Consider the following 19,242-nt stretch of genomic DNA (forward strand, 5'->3'; position numbering starts at 1 on the left):
TTCAGGATTCGACATTTTGACTATTAGAATACATAGCAAATACAACCAGCTCCTAGTTCTGTCTACGCTATTTTCATTATAATTAATACACGATCAGTTATACTCAAAAACCAAAATTATTTTCCCCTTTTTCCCCTACTCTGCTCTTCAGATAAACAAAGAGCTAAAAAAAAATTAAAATTAAAAGTAGTCAGAAAAGTGTGTTTGAGTTTCCTGACAAGCAGTTTCAGACTTCATCTGGATGTGCCCTGTCAAAATATGCATATATTTCCAGATATTCCACACAACAGCCCAGCCCATCAGGCCTGCACATTGCAGCCTTTTTCTTTTCTCAGAAACGAAGATAATTTTATGCAGGAATTTACCAATCTACAAAAATTTACACAATGCTCAGCAATAACCAGTAATTATTGTCGGGTAATGTAGGGCGCTTTTGAGGAATATAACTTCGATAAGATAGGACTTACAAGCTTTACCAATTTATCTTTAGCTGTCCTGTCATTGGTGCTTAAAAGGTTAAGACTTTATTTGTGAAAACATAGAGAGATAGTGGGGAATCATGTTGTCTACAGCTTCATAAATCTTGCTTAAGATCCTTTTCAATTACCATCCATTTCTCCTTTAAAAAGGGACAAAAAAATAGAGGAGTGGAAGCAGGTCAGGGCAGTGTGCGACAATGACAGTGTGATGGGCTTGGCCCCCCGCGGCGTTTCCATCTGCTATCATTAAGGTGACTACTCAGACATGAAGAAATCCCACTTGCTGTGCTGACAGGCAGACTTCAAGAACTATGACAAGGCATTAGGACAGACAGAGAGAGATGTCATATCCCACAAACAATACTGCCTCACAAAAAACGCCCCTGAAATTTTATTAGAACTCAAAATGAAAAAAATATTCGTAAAGTGGACTACGTGGTTTCTCAGCTCTCCTTTGACATCCGCTTGCCCCTGGGGGGACCGAGGACAGACAGAGAACACACACTCACTCCTACCTGTATGCTTCACCATGAGAGACCCAAAGTTTTTGCCCATTCTTCAGCAAAAGTGGGTTCCTAATTTCGTGACCATGCTCATCAAAAAGCCGGGTGGAAGAAAAATTGAGGCCTGACGGGTTGATAGAAGAGCCTTGAAGCCTTTGATGAATCTTGAGAAGTAACTGGTGGTGGGGGAAAAAAATGAAGAAGAGGAAATAAGGTAAAATGTGAACTTCTGTAATAGACTGTCTCTACTAGGTAACAAATGAAGTCCAAACAAACGATAATAAAATTCACAGAGAATGTTCAAAGAAGTGTGAAATGACGGCGACGTTTAGCTCAGGGGAAAGGACCAGGATGAGCCTGGACTGTAACCAGCAGGGGGTGCCACAGGCCTGTGGCTGAGCTCCAGCCCTCTGGCTCAGGCCGGGAGCAGAGACGTCTGCAGAAAGCATTTAGCTTCCACACGCCATAAAAGCCTCTTCGATAAGGGTGATGCTTTCGTGTCTGAGCTACACATCTTGCCAGGGTCCTTCCAGAGCACGTTCAGGTTCTACAATCGGCCGGCTCCCCGCCCCAACCAACCTCAGATCACCCACAGTACAACAGGACTGCAAAATAACACAGCTCTCCTCCCACGTCAGTTCACCAAGGAGAACTCCTCCCGGATGTATTTTAATTAAGAGTCCTGCAGAAGCCTGCGAGCAGCCTCAATGATGGATGTTTCCAAGTTGTGAATAGGCCGTAACTGAGGTGCGAGGTACGAAATGCTGTCATGCCATAGCCTAAACAACGGCATTGCCAGTGTCTGCCTCAGCTTACATCTAGGGTCTCTACATTGCCGAGACATTTCTGATTTAAGGTAGATTTCAGATGAAAGGAAATCCAACTGCACTGTGTTGCACATGGGATTTAAAAGACTTTCTCTGTGATTATCTGTCCCCGTGGCCTGTGCTCAGGCCTCTGCTTCCCCCGCTCTGCGCCCCACACTGTCCATCACTCTGCTCCCCCATAGCCTGCTGTCACGCGAGTCCTGTCTTCTCTCCCTTGTCAGCTCCTGTGCCTCTCAATTTCTTCTTACTCTGTAATCTTGGCAGGGATGCGGTACGGGGTGGCCTTTTCTTGCCTGGCTGCTGTTCGGGGCGCTTACTTGCTCCTTCTGTTAACTCCTACTGAAGGTGTACGGAGGCGTGCTAAATGCCCGGCTCAGAGGAAAGCAGAGAGGCTGCAATCCTGTCATGTCTCAGGTTTCCTCGCCTCTTGGCTACAAACTCTTGACCGAGTAAAACATTTTCTTTGACCAGCAACTATATTTGCAGAATGCCTAAGAATTAGGCTTTGTCCTAATTAGAGATAAATAATCATATCTCCACTTCATCAGCTCGACATTGACCAGATTTTTAGCCTTGAGCATCAGAAAGCCTGAAAATGATGACACATTTTTCATTTCACTAAAGTTAATACTTCTCATCCAGCATAGCCAAGTCCCTAGAATTAAAAATAATGGTTACTGTTCTCCTTAGGAGTACAATAGGCAGATATGTTAGCATAGTAGAAATCTATATCCTTTCGTTTTTTTCATTGGAGCCACAATCACCTTTTGAAATCTATGGGTTGTGTTTACAAAGCCCTACCTTTATTTCCGTGTGTTCTCAGCCCTTGAGCTTATTTTTTATTGCCTTCCTATTACTTTAGAAAACATATAATGCTGATCATTTTTTAAATCATAGAGATTTTGCTTTACAGGCATCACCTCTTTTGTAAAAGGGAAAGATATAAAAGATTTAAGGCCAGACGCAGGAGAGAGATGTGTACACAAAGTACAGGAGTCTGTGGCAGGGAAGGGACAAGAATACCTGACCCCTTAACCAAATTCACTCTCACAGGAGTTGCACTGCAATCTCTATTTTCTCAACTTGGTGACAGACTGAATTTTAGGTGTTCAAAGACAAGCACTGACAGCCCACAGAAGGCAGGGGCCTCAGTGCCTTTCATCTCCAGGCCATTGGTTAGGGCTGGACCATGGTGACCAAAAATTGTGATCATCGTCACCCTTCTATCATTCAAGCTATCATCACCAGGCCCTTATAGATGAAATTTGCTCAGGGACCTGAGAAGAGTGTGAAACATCTTAGGCTAGTGATTGAAACAAGTGTGCACCAGGAAACAGTCATCCTTGGGTGTCACAAGGGATCTCCCCAACAAAGAGATTTACAATGTTCCTAACTCAAGGTTTTCCCCAGATCTACTTGCCTACAGAAGCAAAGCACAGATCAATTTCCGTGTGCCATAAGCCAACACGAAAACTTTCCTGTATAATATAAATGCCAATTCAATTTTTTTTTGAGGAAGATTGGCCCTGAGCTAACATCCATGCCCATCTTCCTCTACTTTATGTACGGGATGTCTGCCACAGCATGGCTTGATGAGTGGTACATAGGTCCACGCCCGGGATCTGAAGTGGTAAACCCTGGACTGCTGAAGCGGAGTGCACGAACTTAACCGCTGCACCACCGGGCCAGCCCCACCAATTCAATTTTAATGTGAACCAAAAAGTGAAATTTCTAATGTGAAAAAGAGGGAAGACAGGTAGAGAATTCTAGGAAGGCTTGTGTATCATGGTGATTCGTACAGGCAGGGATGTGATGGTAAAAAGAAACCAGCCAAGGCTCTTGATCTCTTGCTCCTTCATTAATCAAGTGGTGTTTCCCATCTCTTCCAGGCCCAGATAATGGTCAGGGGAGAGTCTCTGAATTCTATGCAACTTTTGTGACTGACTGTAGAGGCGAGGTGACAGATACCACCAGGGAGAGGTAAGTCTCAGGGTGCTGAGCTGAAGGGGAAAAAAAGGAGCAAGTTTCTGAACAAAGGCCAAGCAACAGAGCCCAAAACACTGATGTGCGCTGGGGCGCATAACCCCAATTTGTAAACAACAGGGTATTCAGTGTTCTTTTATACAAGATGAAGACCCAAAATAAAGAGCCTGAACATGTTGGTTCTGCCTGAGAAACATCTCAATTATTTGGAAAACAGGCAAAGGTAAGATGCCTGAGATGACCCATCTGGACTTGCTCACGTGAGCACAGGAGACCACGGCTGCACGTCAGGCGCACAGGGTCCAGAGCGTGGAGACACCCTAGACCAAGAACATACCCTCCACTGAATTTCGTGTCACTTCTTTTCAAAGTGTAAAGAAGAGGGCAATCCCAGAGTCCAGTGTACACAGATTTCCAGATACAAGCATAATGACGGTTAAGATGCTGTAAGTAAGAGGCCAGGAGTTAACTCCGCACTGGAGCTGCGAGCCTAAGGGATTCAGAAGCCAATCCTGAGATATTAGTCACCCCAGACCAGCAAATGGTTGATCTTTGCTCGGCAACTTTCAAGATGTAATTGTTTAAATTAACTACAAGTAACTTGGAAGAAATTTTATAGTCATGAATAAATGTCAGTAAACTCACTCTTTCCATCACATCACCGGTGTGAGCTGGGCTGTTAGACCCCAGATCTTTTTTGCTGATAAAAACAGAGATCTCTCCAGTGTCTTTACCATTTTCAAATATCTGCAAAATAAGTGCATTCAAAATTAAAAATAAATACATGCGCGCACACTCACACACGTACATATATTCGTACCTACAGATATAAATGTAAGCAATCCAGGCTTTGCATAGCATGGTGTTGACCGAAAGTCATGCATATGGGAACTTTGCAAAGCAAGGACCACCTGTGCGAACACGTACAGGGAACTGGCAATGAAGATCAACAGGCCTAGAAGGGTCTAAAGAAAGCCCCTTGTTTCTCCTCTCGGTCCCAGTGTCTTTAACCTTGACCGGCACTCCCTACAATCCTGAAACAGAAGGAAACCGCAGATGGTAGTGGAGGAATCATGGACTTCACTGGATGCTTAAATGGGGCAAGTGTCAGAGAAAGGTCAGCTGGCAACCAATTAACAAGCTCATTTCATTCTTCTTGAAAGACACAAAGCCACAAATTATGTGAGGAATGTTTGATTTATATTTTAAAAACATCAGTGTTCAGCTCATCTTTTGACTCACTAAAAGGAAATTCAACATGACAGATTTATTGCACAACAGTGGGATGAAAGCCGTCCATTTGAAGTGCATCTACGCTACAAGTTGTTGGGAGAACAGAGGGAAAATCTGTAACATTGCATCATGCAACACTTGCTGGAAAAAAAAAATCTGGCAAATGCTCTGGTCAAAAGTCTCCCAATAAACCAGTCGTGAAGGGGGCCTCCATGGAGGGAGCACCACCTCTGACCACACTGAGGACCCCAGTGGGGTGTGCCGTTGACCAGGCTAGAACGGACGCAGGCCAAGAGGCCTGATGAACAACTTAATCCTTGCTTTTTATTTTCTTTTTTCTCGAAAGTTCTTTTCTTCCCTTTCTGACACACCTATCACATCAGAGTGGCCATTTCATTTATGTCTAGGGCTATTTCCAGAGCAGATAACTTGGGAGAATACCTTATTTAAAAAGAAAAAAGACTACTGGTTTTACTCCTGAGACAGTTGGAAAGTTGTTTAATTAGTTCGGGAAATAATGTGCGTCAATAGCACTTCGTCAGACTTTACCAAAAGCAGAGATTTTCTTAAAAAGAGTAATACCCTTCAAGAGTTGAGGGGCTTTCTCCACTCGGGGCTCTCCCTCGCACTGAGTCCAGGGCAGGTGGGACAGCTGTCGGCCTCCGTGCACTGACATTCCACACCCCGCAGTACCTTTCTCGAATGGAGATTTTTTTAAACCTCCATTCCGAGTGAAGACACATCTGTGAGCAAGAACTCTCTCTATTTTTGCAAGGAACTGTGTAAATGCAACTGAAGCCTGCAAGCCTGTAGAAATAATGTGGGAGGAGAATCCCACTGCCCTAACAGTCTCGTGGGTCCTAATCTGGAACCAAACTCGTAAACAACAGAGACACTGAGCAGTGACGGCCACGACTCAGGTGGCGCGCATTCTGCAAGGTCGGTGCTGACAAAGCTCAGTTTGGGGAACTTATTGATGTTCCTCTGTCAAGACTTGCTAGACATGGGATCAGAGGGGAGCAAACCGTATTCTGGAAATCGCAGAGTGAGAGCTAACTGCCAAACCGAGGGAGCGAACAGGACTCGGCCGACACTGAGACCTCGCTAGCTCGCTGCCTTCCTCACCACAGCTAATGTCTCTCCTTCTACGGCCGGAAAAGGTTCTCGAAAAAAGGCTCTGGCCTCCAAAAATAAGGGCATTTTGAAAAAAGAGTAAAGAGGTATCTTTTAGGTGTTCAAGTGAAAGAAGGCTGCCCTCCACTAGTCATTCGTATAATATGTTTTTTCTGTATTTCTACAAAAAAAAAAAAAATTCCCCAAGCTGAAATCCTACGAGTCTGCCTTTCTTAAGGACCAGCTCTGGTTTTTAAAGTCTCTATATTATTAGGCCCATTTTTTCTAAATCCAAGTTTTGTACTTGTTTTTTCTTCCTGTGCATAAGATGCATTTTTACTTCTATTGCCCAATGTCTAAATAAAGACAGTTTTCCAGTGTTTCTATGATTGTCTAGACAGAGTGAAGCAAAGAGTCTACCTTTATTTCCTGCTCAAGGAAAACCGACTGCTGTACTGGCTTCCCAGTGGCTGTCTGCACAGCGTCCCCTCCCTACAGGTGTGAATTCTCACCCTGGAGTGGGTGATGCATAAAGCCAGCTGAGGACAGTCTTGGGTCCCAAGGAGTAAGGTAATGGAACCTAAGGAAAAATGATCCAGATCCTCTTGAAAAACATGGCAGCTAGTGACTACTGCAGAAAATACCTAAGAATAGGAATTCTACGCCCTTAGTTACACAAAGTACAGAGTTTTAAGGAGGAGTGTTTTCCATGAACTATAATCTTTTCACTGTCCTTCACGTCAATGTTGACTTTTCTCGAGCAGGATTAAATTAGATTAACACCACCGTTTCATCGTAATGTTGTTAATGATTCATTCATCCAGCCGACACTTATTGAGCACCCACACGTGTTGAGCAGTGCTCAGGTGCTGAAGATGCACGGTGGAACAAGACTCCTGCTGCTGAGGAACAGAATAACAAGCAAATCATGCAGGACGGCCGGGGTACATCAGGCCTCCTTAGGCCTGAACTTTATACAATTTGGTGAGCCTTCCTCAACAAAAAGAATGCAAAATTACCAACGTAAAACTAGATATAAAATATTCATTTAAGGGGCCAGCCCAGTGGTGTAGTGGTTAAGTTCATGCTCTCTGCTTTGGTGGCCCAGGGTTCGTGGGTTTGGATCCTGGGGGCAAACCTACACACCGCTTATCAAGCCACGCTGTGGTGGCATCCTACATACAAACTGGAGAAGGACTGGCAACAGATGTTATCTCAGGGCCAATGTTCCACACCAGAAAAAAAAATCATTTAAAACAAGAAAACAAATCACAATTTACATGTATTAAAAAGTTCACACAAAGCAAAAACATTACAAAATCCAGAAAGAGTCACAAAATATATTCATTAATTAACTATCCAACATGCATTTTTTTGGCTGAAATGTCTTTGATCACCTCTTCATATGGTAATTTTGTAACATTGTCTATAAGGAGAATAGAAAGATAATTCCATTTTCCCTACAGCAGGGTTAATCAAAAAAATTTTTTAGCATTGATTAGAAAAATCTCTCTCAGCTTCACAACTCCATCGATCATTTCATAAAAAATTTCTAGGACTGATTTCGAGTTTGGGGAAAGCTTGATCAGATTTCTTTCACTATGAGCTGTAACGTGTGGAAGGGTCCCTGCAGATCAGCTTTGTTAACGACAGTGTTTCTCCTCCGTCACCCACAACGCCACGGTGCAGGCACGCTGGGCACATTCAGAGGGCTGTGCACACACCGCCAGCAGGCAGCAGCTGTCTTCACGGAGCCCTCCGCACACAGGACGGCCGGCGCTAACTGAACCACACAGGGAAGCGACGGGAACCGCTAACCACATTCCACTACACCTAGACTAAATGAAGCCCCAGTTGGATTTCCCCTTAGCCGGACCCCAAAAATGCCTACGGCTGCCACTTCCATGCCGCCTGGTGCAAGGGGAAGTTCGACAGAGAGGAAGCTGGAGTGGAAACAGACAACGGCCTCAACCAGTTAGAGGCAGAATACGTTAGGTTTGCAAATTTTACAGGAACATGTGGCCATGTGCACACATTGCCAGGGCATCTCCCAGGGTTTTGGAAGGGGCCGGAGCAAGGAAGGGGCCCTGAAGCTCAAGTTTCATCAGCTTTATCGGAAATGCACCTCTGAGGGGGTCAGAATGTGATAAGTGCCACATAAAGAAGAAAACTAGAGCAGGGCAGGAGCTATAGGGTGGAGATGGGGAGTGGGATGAGACTGGTGGTCACCGCGTGAAGCAGGTGTTAGAGCAGGCACCTGTTTCAGGAGAGGAGAGACGGGAGCAAACACTGGGCGAGGGAGTCAGCCAGCAGAGCGCTGGGAGAAGCATGTCTGGAGTAGACGAGTAGACGGAGGCGCTGGGGCAGAGGCTAGGGCTGGACTTTGTGCTGCACGTTCCAGGAACGGCGTGGAGGCTGCAACGGGAGCAGAGTGGTAGAGAGGGAGGGTGAGGACTGTGACATCAGAGGGATCTCTGCAGGGTCTGGAACACGGCAGGAACAGGAGCCAGCCCACATTTTTACAGGAGCATGTGGCTGCTGGGCAGAGAGCAGACTGTGGGGAGCAAAGCGAACCCAGGGGGTGACATGGGCACCCCCGAGTGTCAACAATGGGCGTGCTTCCTTTCCCATGTTCATCCCACAGTGGTTTTACTTACTTATTTGTTTATCAGCAGGGCTGGGAAATAAAACTTCTAGCCAGGCTAATATTTCTGAAACATGAAGTCTGCATCCATGGGTGTAAATAAATCAAAGTAAATCTAACTATTCACATGCAGTGTTTGTGAAGGCATGAAAATGTCAACAACGTACTAAAAGAATTTTATTTCCCATGAAGATTTTACAGACAGTGACCAAAACTTAAACCATTTAGGGAAAGACAACCGGAAGGGGGAGTTCCGAGCTAATAGCCTGGCATCCTTTATGACATCTATTTGGGGACCCACGTAAGGCCTGGGTCAGGGCCACTCCCCGGCCTTCAAAGCTCTAAGTCTGGAAAGGCTGGCCGTGGGGACAGCAGGTTCCCAAACTCTCCGTGACTGCCAGGCACACCCCCCAGGCGGCTCTTCTGTGCTGAGTCGAAGGCCAAGCTTCTAGGCTTCAAAAGGCCCAGGACGCAATGCTGTCGAGAGGCAGTAACAGGAAAACGACACTGCGGTGTGTTGACAAAAGTTGGGGGGATTTACTGCCAGAGGTGTGGGGAAGAAAGGAATATAAAACAGCCACATCAAACTCTGTGGCATATTTCAGGTAAATATAACTAAATATGTTGAAATAAGGTTAACTCACATGATGTCTTGGGTTGGGGTCCCCAGGAAGCTGCCTCTGAGAGAAGGTTTACCCGTGGGAGGTTGGCAGGGGAGCTCCTCTGGGGTCCTGGGAGCGGGCAAGGGAGGCAGGAGCAGGCTGCGGAGGGGTGACCCGCAACGCAGTTGCACCAGAGGCCTCCCGGGGGAGCTCTGGAGCCGGGATAGCTTCAGTCTCGTCCAGAATTGAGGCCAGGCCTGCCCACCGGCCCCCGACCAAGTGCTGAATGCAGGTGCCGGCAGGATGAGGGCCTCGTCTTGGGAGAAGCAGCTCCCTTACAAGGAGGGCAGCTGTCCAGTAAGGATACAGCCGTGGCAGCTGGGGTGGGTCCCACGGAGCTGAGGAAGGGAGCCGGGCAGTGCAGAGGGCCTCCGCACACACACAAGCGATCCCGGGCGTAGACGCGCAGCGACGCCCGCTAACGCGCTCGGGACTCACAACAACCAGGCTTCACAGGGAGTCTGAGGAGGGAAGGAGACGTCCCCGGCGTACCTCTTTCATAAGTGGTGGGGAGACCACTAGAGTCAAGGCCTACGATGTTTTTAATTAGAAACACCAAAGTGTACTCTCACATCTAGTGTCAGAGACTCTAAAAATCTGAAACTTAATATAAAGAAGTTTAACGGCATAGAAAAGTAATTTTTAGTGGATATTTTTTTTACCTAAGTCAAAAAATGTGAAAATTAACATGAAATATTTGTCTTACGTGAGAAGCTAATTAGCCAGGAAAAAAATCTTTGTCCAATCAGAATTCAAAGTCACTTCTGGATACACAAAACCAACTCTAAGTGAATTAACATTATATGTACATTAAATCAATAAATATACTGTTATTTTTTTCATCTTTATAGACTTGCAAGATAGTTTTTAGAATATCCACATTTTCCATATCTTCTCAAATGTATATTATAAATCAAACCGTAAACAAGTCTAACTTTAATATTCAGATACAGTGAGAGTCACAGGCAAATATTAAAATTATGGGATTCAGGCAATGAAAATTTAATAATGAGTTAGTCTGTTTATACCACATGTAAGAGAAAGTGTTTTAATGCCTAACAGAGATGTCTTTAATAGTATTTAACAGGTAAGGAGTTGGTATATTCTGTCTCAGGAAATGAAAACACAGTTAAATGAAAACAAATTATACAACTGTTAAACTTCACCAATCTAAATGGTACCTGAACCAAAAACCAAATAGCATTTTTTTAAAGCCCAGAAGAGGTATACTTAGAAAACAATTTACTTTAAAAGAGATTTTAAATTTCCTCTCTATGGTGCGGCAGAGCACGCTGTTGAGAAGCTGTAAACCGGGGGACTGCCTACGGGGTAGGATTTTAGGTGTGGACCAAAGGACTCTGGCCCCAAAATAGCCCTCCCAGCAACTTGCCAATACTTGAAACCCCAGTTAGAGATTTACTCCTTTGTCATAATTTAAATACCACAGAGGAAGGAAATGATATTCAGCCTCGGTGCTTATTAATCCTTTGAGGCTGTGATTTCCAGTCTCAGTTCTCTGGAGTCACCCAGAGGGCCTGGAGTAGGGTTGGTGGTAGAGGGTGAGTAGGGTCTGTGGTCCCAAGTGGGAGATCAAGGCTGATGAGCAAGTCTGTGGGGCAGCCATCATCCTGGCTTCAAACAGGGTAGATCCTACTTTCATTTACTTTATATAGTAGATTCCAAGAAAGAACTCCGATCTAAGAGAATATTTTTTTGAAAACTGTCTTTTGAAAGAAAGAGTGACATGCTTTTTTCCTAAAAGCAAGTTTTGAAAAAATGGTGGTAATGAGAACCTGGGGTACCTGACAGCCTGAATTGAGGGTTGGAGGGTGTGAGTGGAGACAGGGCCAAGGCAGGTCAAGGACGGAGAGGCCTGAAGAATGGTCCTCACCAGCTTCGCAGTTACCTGGGAGCCAGCCTGCGCTCCTTCCTTTAAGCTTCTAAAGTCACACTACATTGTTTTGTTACAATATTTTTTTTAAAAAGGGTTCTGTCCCACTCACTTTTCTGTGTCTATTGACAAAGTAAAATTTCCAAAACAAGGTGAATGTTCCACAAAAAAAAAAATCTCTTTGTATCCAATTACAGTTCTCACTGGGTTGGGTGTATGAAAATGTTCAACATTACCAAGAAGACAGTGGCAAGGTAAATTTGCTTGCCTGTCATGTCCTAAGCTAAGTAATTTCAATAAACCCATACAAATGAGATTATTTCAAGGAGAAATGGAACAAGGATCTTACTTTATCTAAATTAATTTAGTGCCTAAAATTATATTTAATTGGGATTAAAATATCACCTATGTGGCTCCTGTCAATATCTGAGTGTAATATGATGTGATACATACCAGAGCTTCGAGCTTGGTAAATAAAGGTTTTTGGAAGTTCCTGGGCTCAATATATTTCTTCTCATAGAAAGTAAGGGCTTTTTTGATGAGAAAAACATAGACACATCCCCCAAATTCTATTTTACTAGGGGAAATGAACATTATAAGATTAAATATGAACCAAATCATCAGACTTGCCCAAATTCTCAGCCTCAGAGACCATATTCTCATCTTTGGCTAGAGTATATGTTTTTAATGCTGTTCAGTTTCTCTTTAAAATATATCAAATATGCCTATAAACATAATTTTCTCCCTGATATGAATAAGTACTCTGCGTAACTAAAACCTGTACAAAAGCTTAATCTATGGTGAAACATTTTTATTTTAAGAAATAATCTATTTTTTGTCATAAAACTTCAAACTGTAGGTGGAATCTTAGTAAGTGTAAACGCATCGCTTCGCTTGCACACCCTAGAGAAGCCGCATCCACTTGTGCGTTCAGTGATGACTCGGAGCTGGGCTAACAGAGATGTCAGTGGGCAATCCAGGGGACGGGAGCATATGTAGGAAGAGAGCCGCAGTGACCGGGGCGCTCCAACACTGTGAAGAAGCTAATTGAGAGGTAAGAGCGAATTAACTGCTATGGAGAAGGACGTTCCCCCGGAGAGAGCGTGCCTGCACAGCAGGGTTCAGGGGCTGCATTTAGCCCGGGGAACCACAGGGGCAGTAATCCAGCTCTGGCCCGTGGACTGTCCCCGCTGACTGCCCACCTGGCAGTTCTCTGGGCACCCTCAGGACTGTGGGGCGCGGGGAAAGCCCAGCTCATTACGGCCGGCTCTGCATGGGAGCCACAGCCCCGACCAACCGCTCTTCCCTGCCTTGGGTACTGGCGCAGCCTTCTCTTCAGCATGTCTGGGAGGGAAGGCCGCATCTTTCACACAGGGCCTTACACCTGGCTGCAGTGCTTGTGAGGAAAGAGGCTGGGGGGACACACTGGAAGTCCCCCGCCCCCTGCCCACAGGACATGCAAAAGAAAGAAAGAAAAGGACAGGAAAGAAAAGAGCAGAAGGCAGGATGGAAGGAGCCCTGGCAGGAAGCTGAGACAGAGGCTTCAGTGCTGCTGCCGGCCACCCCTGACATGCCGGGGGGGCCTCAGGCTCCCAAGTTTCTCTGCCTTCAAAATGAGCACCCCGACATTTGCCTACTGCGGGAAGATTACAAAGGAAAACTGATGATCTCCATCACATCTCACCCAACATTTAATGAATGTTCTTGAAATCACAACACTCGAGCCACAATTCCTTTGAAAATGAATGTCAACTTAGCATGTTTTACTGCTTGTACTCAGAGCATATCCTAAATTTGTTTTCTCACTGTTCACTCAAATAACGTGGGTGAAATAAAGAGCAGCTCAGGGATTGTAAACACACATATGGGGAAAGTGGTTAAACAGAAAGACGAGAATCAGGAGGGTGCAGTGAAAATAAGGCCAGAAGGTGCGTGCAGAACAGTGCCAAGGCTGTCCAAGGAAAGTCTGCCACGCTTTTAGGGATAACTGACCTCGCTTACCTCCTTCTATTCTTTCAACTGGTCTACAGATCCCCAACTATTTAAACTTCCTCTTAATACATATGGTTAGAAAACTTCAAGCTTTTTTTGAATGACCACAAAATAGAATGCAAACCTCAGATGGGTTCATGGTGCTCTGGTGCCATTGGTAGAGCAAATTCCAAAGGCAAATTCAAATATACAAAGCACAGGGAAGGCTAGGAGGGCGTTACAGATCAAAGTTAGCATCTTCTCTGTTACCAATCAAATGACACCATTTTCTAAATATACACAAGCCGATAAAGTAAAATGATGAAATTGTAGGAAAGAGCTAAGAAGATCCACACATTGGTTTCACTGTCTTCAAAGAACGCCATCTTGTTCTCATTGCCTGGGCCCCGGCGTTCTAGGCCTCTCTGCATCTTCCCACTGCACCTCACACGAGACAACGTGCATCTGATAATGTGTGGATTTACTGGGATATTCCTTTAAAAGGCTTCTTTTTTTCTGTCATTGGGACAATAAAATTGTTAGATGCATACTATACTACCCAGAGGATGAGCTAGATGCTGGACAAAGACATTCTTTGAAGAATACATCTCTGAATTATCTCTTTAACAAAGCTATAAGAGAACATTATAACCAAATGATATAAAAACAGAAAGGCTAAAAATATCTCCAAATCACAGCCATCTGAATCTTGTTTTGGTCTAGGTTATAAACGCCACCATATTCCCTTGCTCACTCCAGAGTAGATTCACGTGAAGTTAATGAAGATCAGGCTTCAGGGCCCGTTCCCGCTCCAGCCCTGAGGGCTGGGAGTTGGCAGCTGGAGAGAGCCATAAGCATAAGCGGGGAGGGGAGGCCAACTAGCAATTAGGGAGTACGTCTATGTAAGTTTTTCTGAAAAGCTGCCTAAAAAAGGTCTCTGAAGAAAGGGTCTGAATCTCAAGCCTCCATTAATTTGTTCTGATTTACTTTCTCCTTCTAAATAAATACCCACTTTCAGGCCTAATTTTAAAGAGGCTCCTCTCCCCCAAATTTTACAGGCTCTTGGCCCCACAGCAAGTGGATCTGCTTTTACCTGCAGCAAATGGAAGCAACCCAGGGAGCATCACTGACCACTGTGTGTGAAGAGCTGACCGTCCTGCTCTCGTCCCGGTCTCGGGCTTCCCCACCCACTCACACACCCCACACTCCTGCTCATCAATTCTCTGTCACTATCACCCACCTTCCTCCTAGTTTCCACCCACCATCCTCTACAGACTTGCTAATACCCTTCTCCATCAATCCTTTCTTCCCTGCGCATTTCTGACAGCATCTCCATGGGGATGAAGAGGAGGCGGAGTTGCGGGAAGAGCGGGCTGGGGAGGCACAAGTCGCTGAGCCATGGCTACGGCAGATGTTCCCACAGTGGCTGTGGTGGTGGCATGGCAGGGCACACGGGGTAAGAGAAGGTATGGAACAGTAAGCAATCGCTCCAAAAACTCATCACCTGAAGGGCTTCAGAGACTATGGTGCACACTGAGAGTGACCACGAAAGGGAAAAACAGAAATTTCATCAACCTAAAAGGTGCTATGACGTGATGGCCAGAGAATGGAACAGAATGCAAAAGCAGCGCACACTGTGGCTCTGACCACGAAGGGCGTCTCTGAGTACATATGGGAACGAAATGCAAGGGTGAGAATAGTCACACAGCGAATAATCTGATTACGGGTGATAGAGCTTTTTCCTAAAATTCCTCTGATGTCGTCACATCTTTTCAATTCTTTTTTTAACAAGGAAGCTTCCCCTAGCAGGATGGACGTGCAACTTGGGCTGTTCTCAGTGCTTTGCTGTATTTGCACATTTAATCTTGGGATTGCATTATGCCATGTGATTGCAGAAAGGGGACTGAGACAATATGGAACGCAGAAAGAGAACATCCGTTTAAGAGGCAGCCTTCTAATAATAAGACTTAACCAAGAGCTGCTATTTTTTTTTCTGCTTTATCTCCCAAACCCCCCATATAGATGTATATCTTAGTTGCAGGTCCTTCTAGTTGTGGGATGTGGGACGCCGCCTCAACGTGGCCTGACGAGCGGTGCCATATCCGTGCCCAGGATCCGAACCCTGGGCCGCCGCAGCGGAGCGCGTGAACTTAACCACTCAGCCACGGAGCCAGCCCCAAGAGCTGCTATTTTTAAATTATCGATAAAAGACGCGATGAGGATGAGAAGCTCAGCGGAGTGGTGAAGGCAATCTTACACAACATGAACAAGCTGTTGGGGGACGCTGAATGGCAGCCTGCCTCCAGCCCACTGAGGACCACAGCTCCAGGAGAGGAGGATGCCACGGTCCATCCCTCGGTTCCTGAAGCTGAGCCACGGGTTTGTGTACGTACGAGTGACGTGAATCAGAGTGATATGTCATCAGAGAGAGGAAATTAGAAAGATGACCATCCCAATTCATTTTTTTATCAGACACTTTTCAAAGATCAAAATGGATAGAAAAGGGGAAAAAATAAGCTTTACTAGAGCCAAGCTTTCCAGTTATAAATAGAAAATGCACTTGTTCTCTGATATGTCATCTAAGACTCTGCAGAGTATATGCCATCAGGTGGGATAAAGTTGTTCATAACCAGAGCAGACGCAGCCCCGGCCAGCAGCGGGTCAAGGTAACTGGGTCAGAGATGGGGCTCCAAGGAAGGGCAGCTCACCCACAGCCCACGGGCCTCTAGTTAGAGTTTGCCCAGGACTCTGACATGAGCTGATCCTGGAATCAGTGAAGAATGGCAAGCTGTAACCTTTTTTCAACACCCCATCAGAGGAATTATCAAGTTCTCCCCACCTGAGAGGGAATACAGAAACATGCCTCAATTCTAAGGGATTTGCAATTCTGAATATTTAGGGTATCCTTTGCTAATCCAGTCTGTTGCTACTGTCTGGCTACTTCAGACACAAGAACTAGTTTCAAAAACTTCAGATCTCAGTTTCTTTTCCATCAGTCCAAACATCTACTCCCGACAGCTTCAAGTGACAACAAGCCATCACTGAGCACAAACTTTGGGAGACACACAGCACCACACCATTACAGCGCTTCCACGAAACAGACACTGTAGGCATAAGTAACGTCAAGGGGCAGAGGTAACCGTAAATGTAATACAGTATTAGGAAGAGAAGAGTATTACCTTTGTTTATTTGTTTGGTTTTGGTTTGGGTTTTTCTTGGTGAGGAAGATTCACCCTGAGCTAACATCTGTGCCAGTCTTCCTCTACTTTGTATGTGGGATGCCTCCACAGCATGGCTGATGAGAGGAGCAGGTCGGCCCCGGGATCCGAACCCACAAAGTCAGGCTGCTAAAGTGGAGTGCGTGGAACTTTCACCACTGGGCCCTGGGGCCAGCCCCTTACCTTTGTTTTTAGTAAGATCTATGTATTGTAAGTTTATATAATTTAATTATGAATAATGGCTATATTTAACAACTGGCTCACAAAATTCCTCAAAATTTAACAATCAGCTATTACAAACTGGTAGAAGCAGCTTTTAGCATACCAAACCAATTAAATCAAAATCTCTGGAGGTGGGGGCATTGTTGTTTTTAAAAGGTCTCCAGATGATTATAACATGTGGCCAAGGTTGAAAGACCAGTGGTCTGTGCTAATGCCAGAGGATGCGGCCGATGTCCAGGCTTCCTGGAATATGGCAAGAGGAATTTATTCTCTGAGAGAAAGGGGATGTTCCGAAGGAGAAAACTGAGGAGAAAGAAGGGAGAAGCAAATGAGGCTGAGTACTTCGCGGGGAAAGAATCACAAAGCAGGAGACCGCCTTGGAGGAAGGAGAGGGAACTTCCAGACAAGACCAGGGGGACCAACCACCCCATTTTGCCTGTGGCTGAGACGTTTCCTGGATGTGGCACTTTCTGTGCTAAAACCGGGAAAGTAACCGGCATACTACTGGAGGCATTAGATTTTCCATTTTAATTTATTTTTATTAATTGAAATTTACACAGCTACCTGTGGCTATGGTATGCACAGCACAGTAAGTCCACACAAACACAGCATGACGCCTTCTCTGCCTTTATAAATTTCCTCTTTTTTTGCTGGTATGGAAAGAACTTTGAAGCATATGAAAAGGGGAATACATGAGAGTAACAATTCAGATCCTAAAGTTAAATATTTGCTATCAAGCCCATGTGCTAGTGTGACTAAGTGATAGAAATTATTCAGAAATATGCAACAAACTTGTGAGGAACAAAACACTTTTCTGTTTTCCAAGTCATAAGATAGTTGTCAATGTAAATGAGTGGGGTGACTGGCATTACGACGATCTCTCTCCCTCATCTAGCTCCTCTCTTAACCAACAGCAAGGACTTGACAAAATGGTGGAATAGGTCTGCAACCAAGTCAAAAATCTGGAAAAGAATAATGCTGCCAGACTATAGGAACCCTTGACCTTGACGTCTTGAGCATCACTTCCTAAACTCTTAGCTGACTAGCACAGACCATGAGAAATAAATTATCATATTTATCCTGGAGTTACATTTCCCCAAAGGTCAATTTTTACATGGTAACATTCTCATTCAAAATGCAAACATAGGAATGCCATTTAAAACAAAACAGGTTATAGATAGAAAATATAATGTTTATAATATTATTTGCAGAACAAAATTTAATATTTAAAAGGAAGAATTATAGAGAAAAAAGCTGATCAAAATATAATTACTTGGAATGTTATCACATTCAAATACAAATATAATCAAAAGGAAATGTAGAGTTGTAGTAATGGTTGTTCCTTAGATGGAAAAGGGCCACACGTGGAGTAATCCAAAATTTACTAGTTATAGTCTCTTGAAATGTGGGATATGAAATTATAGGACAATACCAACTTGACAGACCTACACAGATGCTCTATTATGATAAACAAAAGTGTGTAAATTCCCTAAGCGTCAGTGCCTAATCCAGTTTAGCCAAGTAGGAGTTATTATTTTTCTCCTCCAAAGATGCAACAGCAAAGAGTCGAGGACATTGAGCCATCTTGTCCTGACAAATAACCAATTCACGTTTTTCCCAGCATATTCTTAAGTATTGATTTTACCAAGTGAACTCGACTCGTGTCACACTTATCCGGTACAGATCCTTTCCCTGGAAATGTCCTTTGTACATCGATCATTTGCTGGCCTTTCACCTCTAATTCCTATTGCCTCTGTCTGCCTGTGATTAAAGCTTGTCCATTTCTCCAAATCAGTTATTTTTAAAAACTGAAATACATAGTGACTCTGGTGAAAAATATATGTTTCTGGGGAAAGTATGTAAATGTTCACATGATTAAATTTCTTCATTAAAATTACTTTTCTGTGTTGAAAACTAGTTAAAGTTTATAAATCCATATTTGAAAGGCCTCTAGGTATTTTCTTTTAAAAACACATCCCCTGAATGGTAATATTAGCACTTGTAAGCCAAACTGCAGTTTGAGGAAGACAACATAAAAAGAAATGCGAGCCGAGTGGCATTGTTACAGGGTCTTCAATGGAGCACAGAGTGTTTTGTCTCTGGCTGAACTCAATGAGAGACACAGAATGACACCCACCTTGAGCTGCAGGCCTCCTGGGAGAAGAGTGTTTGTGGGAAGGCTTTTAATGTGTTGGTAGACATAAGAGGAGAATTGCTCCTGCTCAGCCTGTAATTGGGGGCCAAGTTTAGAGAGATGACCTCTGTTGCTTTTGATAGCTGTCTGCAATTCATCAATCAGCCCACTCACCTGAAGGGGTTAAATTACAAGAGCTGTTAGCAAGAAGTAATTGTTGATGTCACACCTATTAGATTTTTGAGTTCCTAGTTTGATGGGGGGAAAATGACTTCAATATAAAAACTTGAGTATAGAACGCTCTTCAAATAAACAGAGGAGATACACATTCCTTCATCAATAAATTTTATTTATGGGAAAAT

The 19,242-nt window shown here is 44.3% G+C and overlaps 1 protein-coding gene across 8 annotated transcripts in view; it reads right to left on the reverse strand.

The window, feature by feature from the left end:
- The window catches only part of DCDC1 (doublecortin domain containing 1), a 443,558-nt gene that overhangs the window by 206,775 nt on the left and 217,541 nt on the right, over positions 1-19,242 (reverse strand). For all 8 annotated transcript variants that reach the window (XM_070626537.1, XM_070626535.1, XM_070626540.1 and 5 more), the window contains 3 exons: positions 18,884-19,054; positions 4,438-4,539; positions 995-1,158 (listed from right to left, as the gene is read on the reverse strand). In XM_070626537.1, coding sequence (XP_070482638.1) covers positions 995-1,158; positions 4,438-4,539; positions 18,884-19,054 — 437 coding nt within the window. The remainder of the gene's footprint in view (positions 1-994; positions 1,159-4,437; positions 4,540-18,883; positions 19,055-19,242) is intronic.

Source organism: Equus przewalskii, chromosome 6, assembly GCF_037783145.1.
Source record: "Equus przewalskii isolate Varuska chromosome 6, EquPr2, whole genome shotgun sequence".
NCBI lineage: Eukaryota > Metazoa > Chordata > Mammalia > Perissodactyla > Equidae > Equus > Equus przewalskii.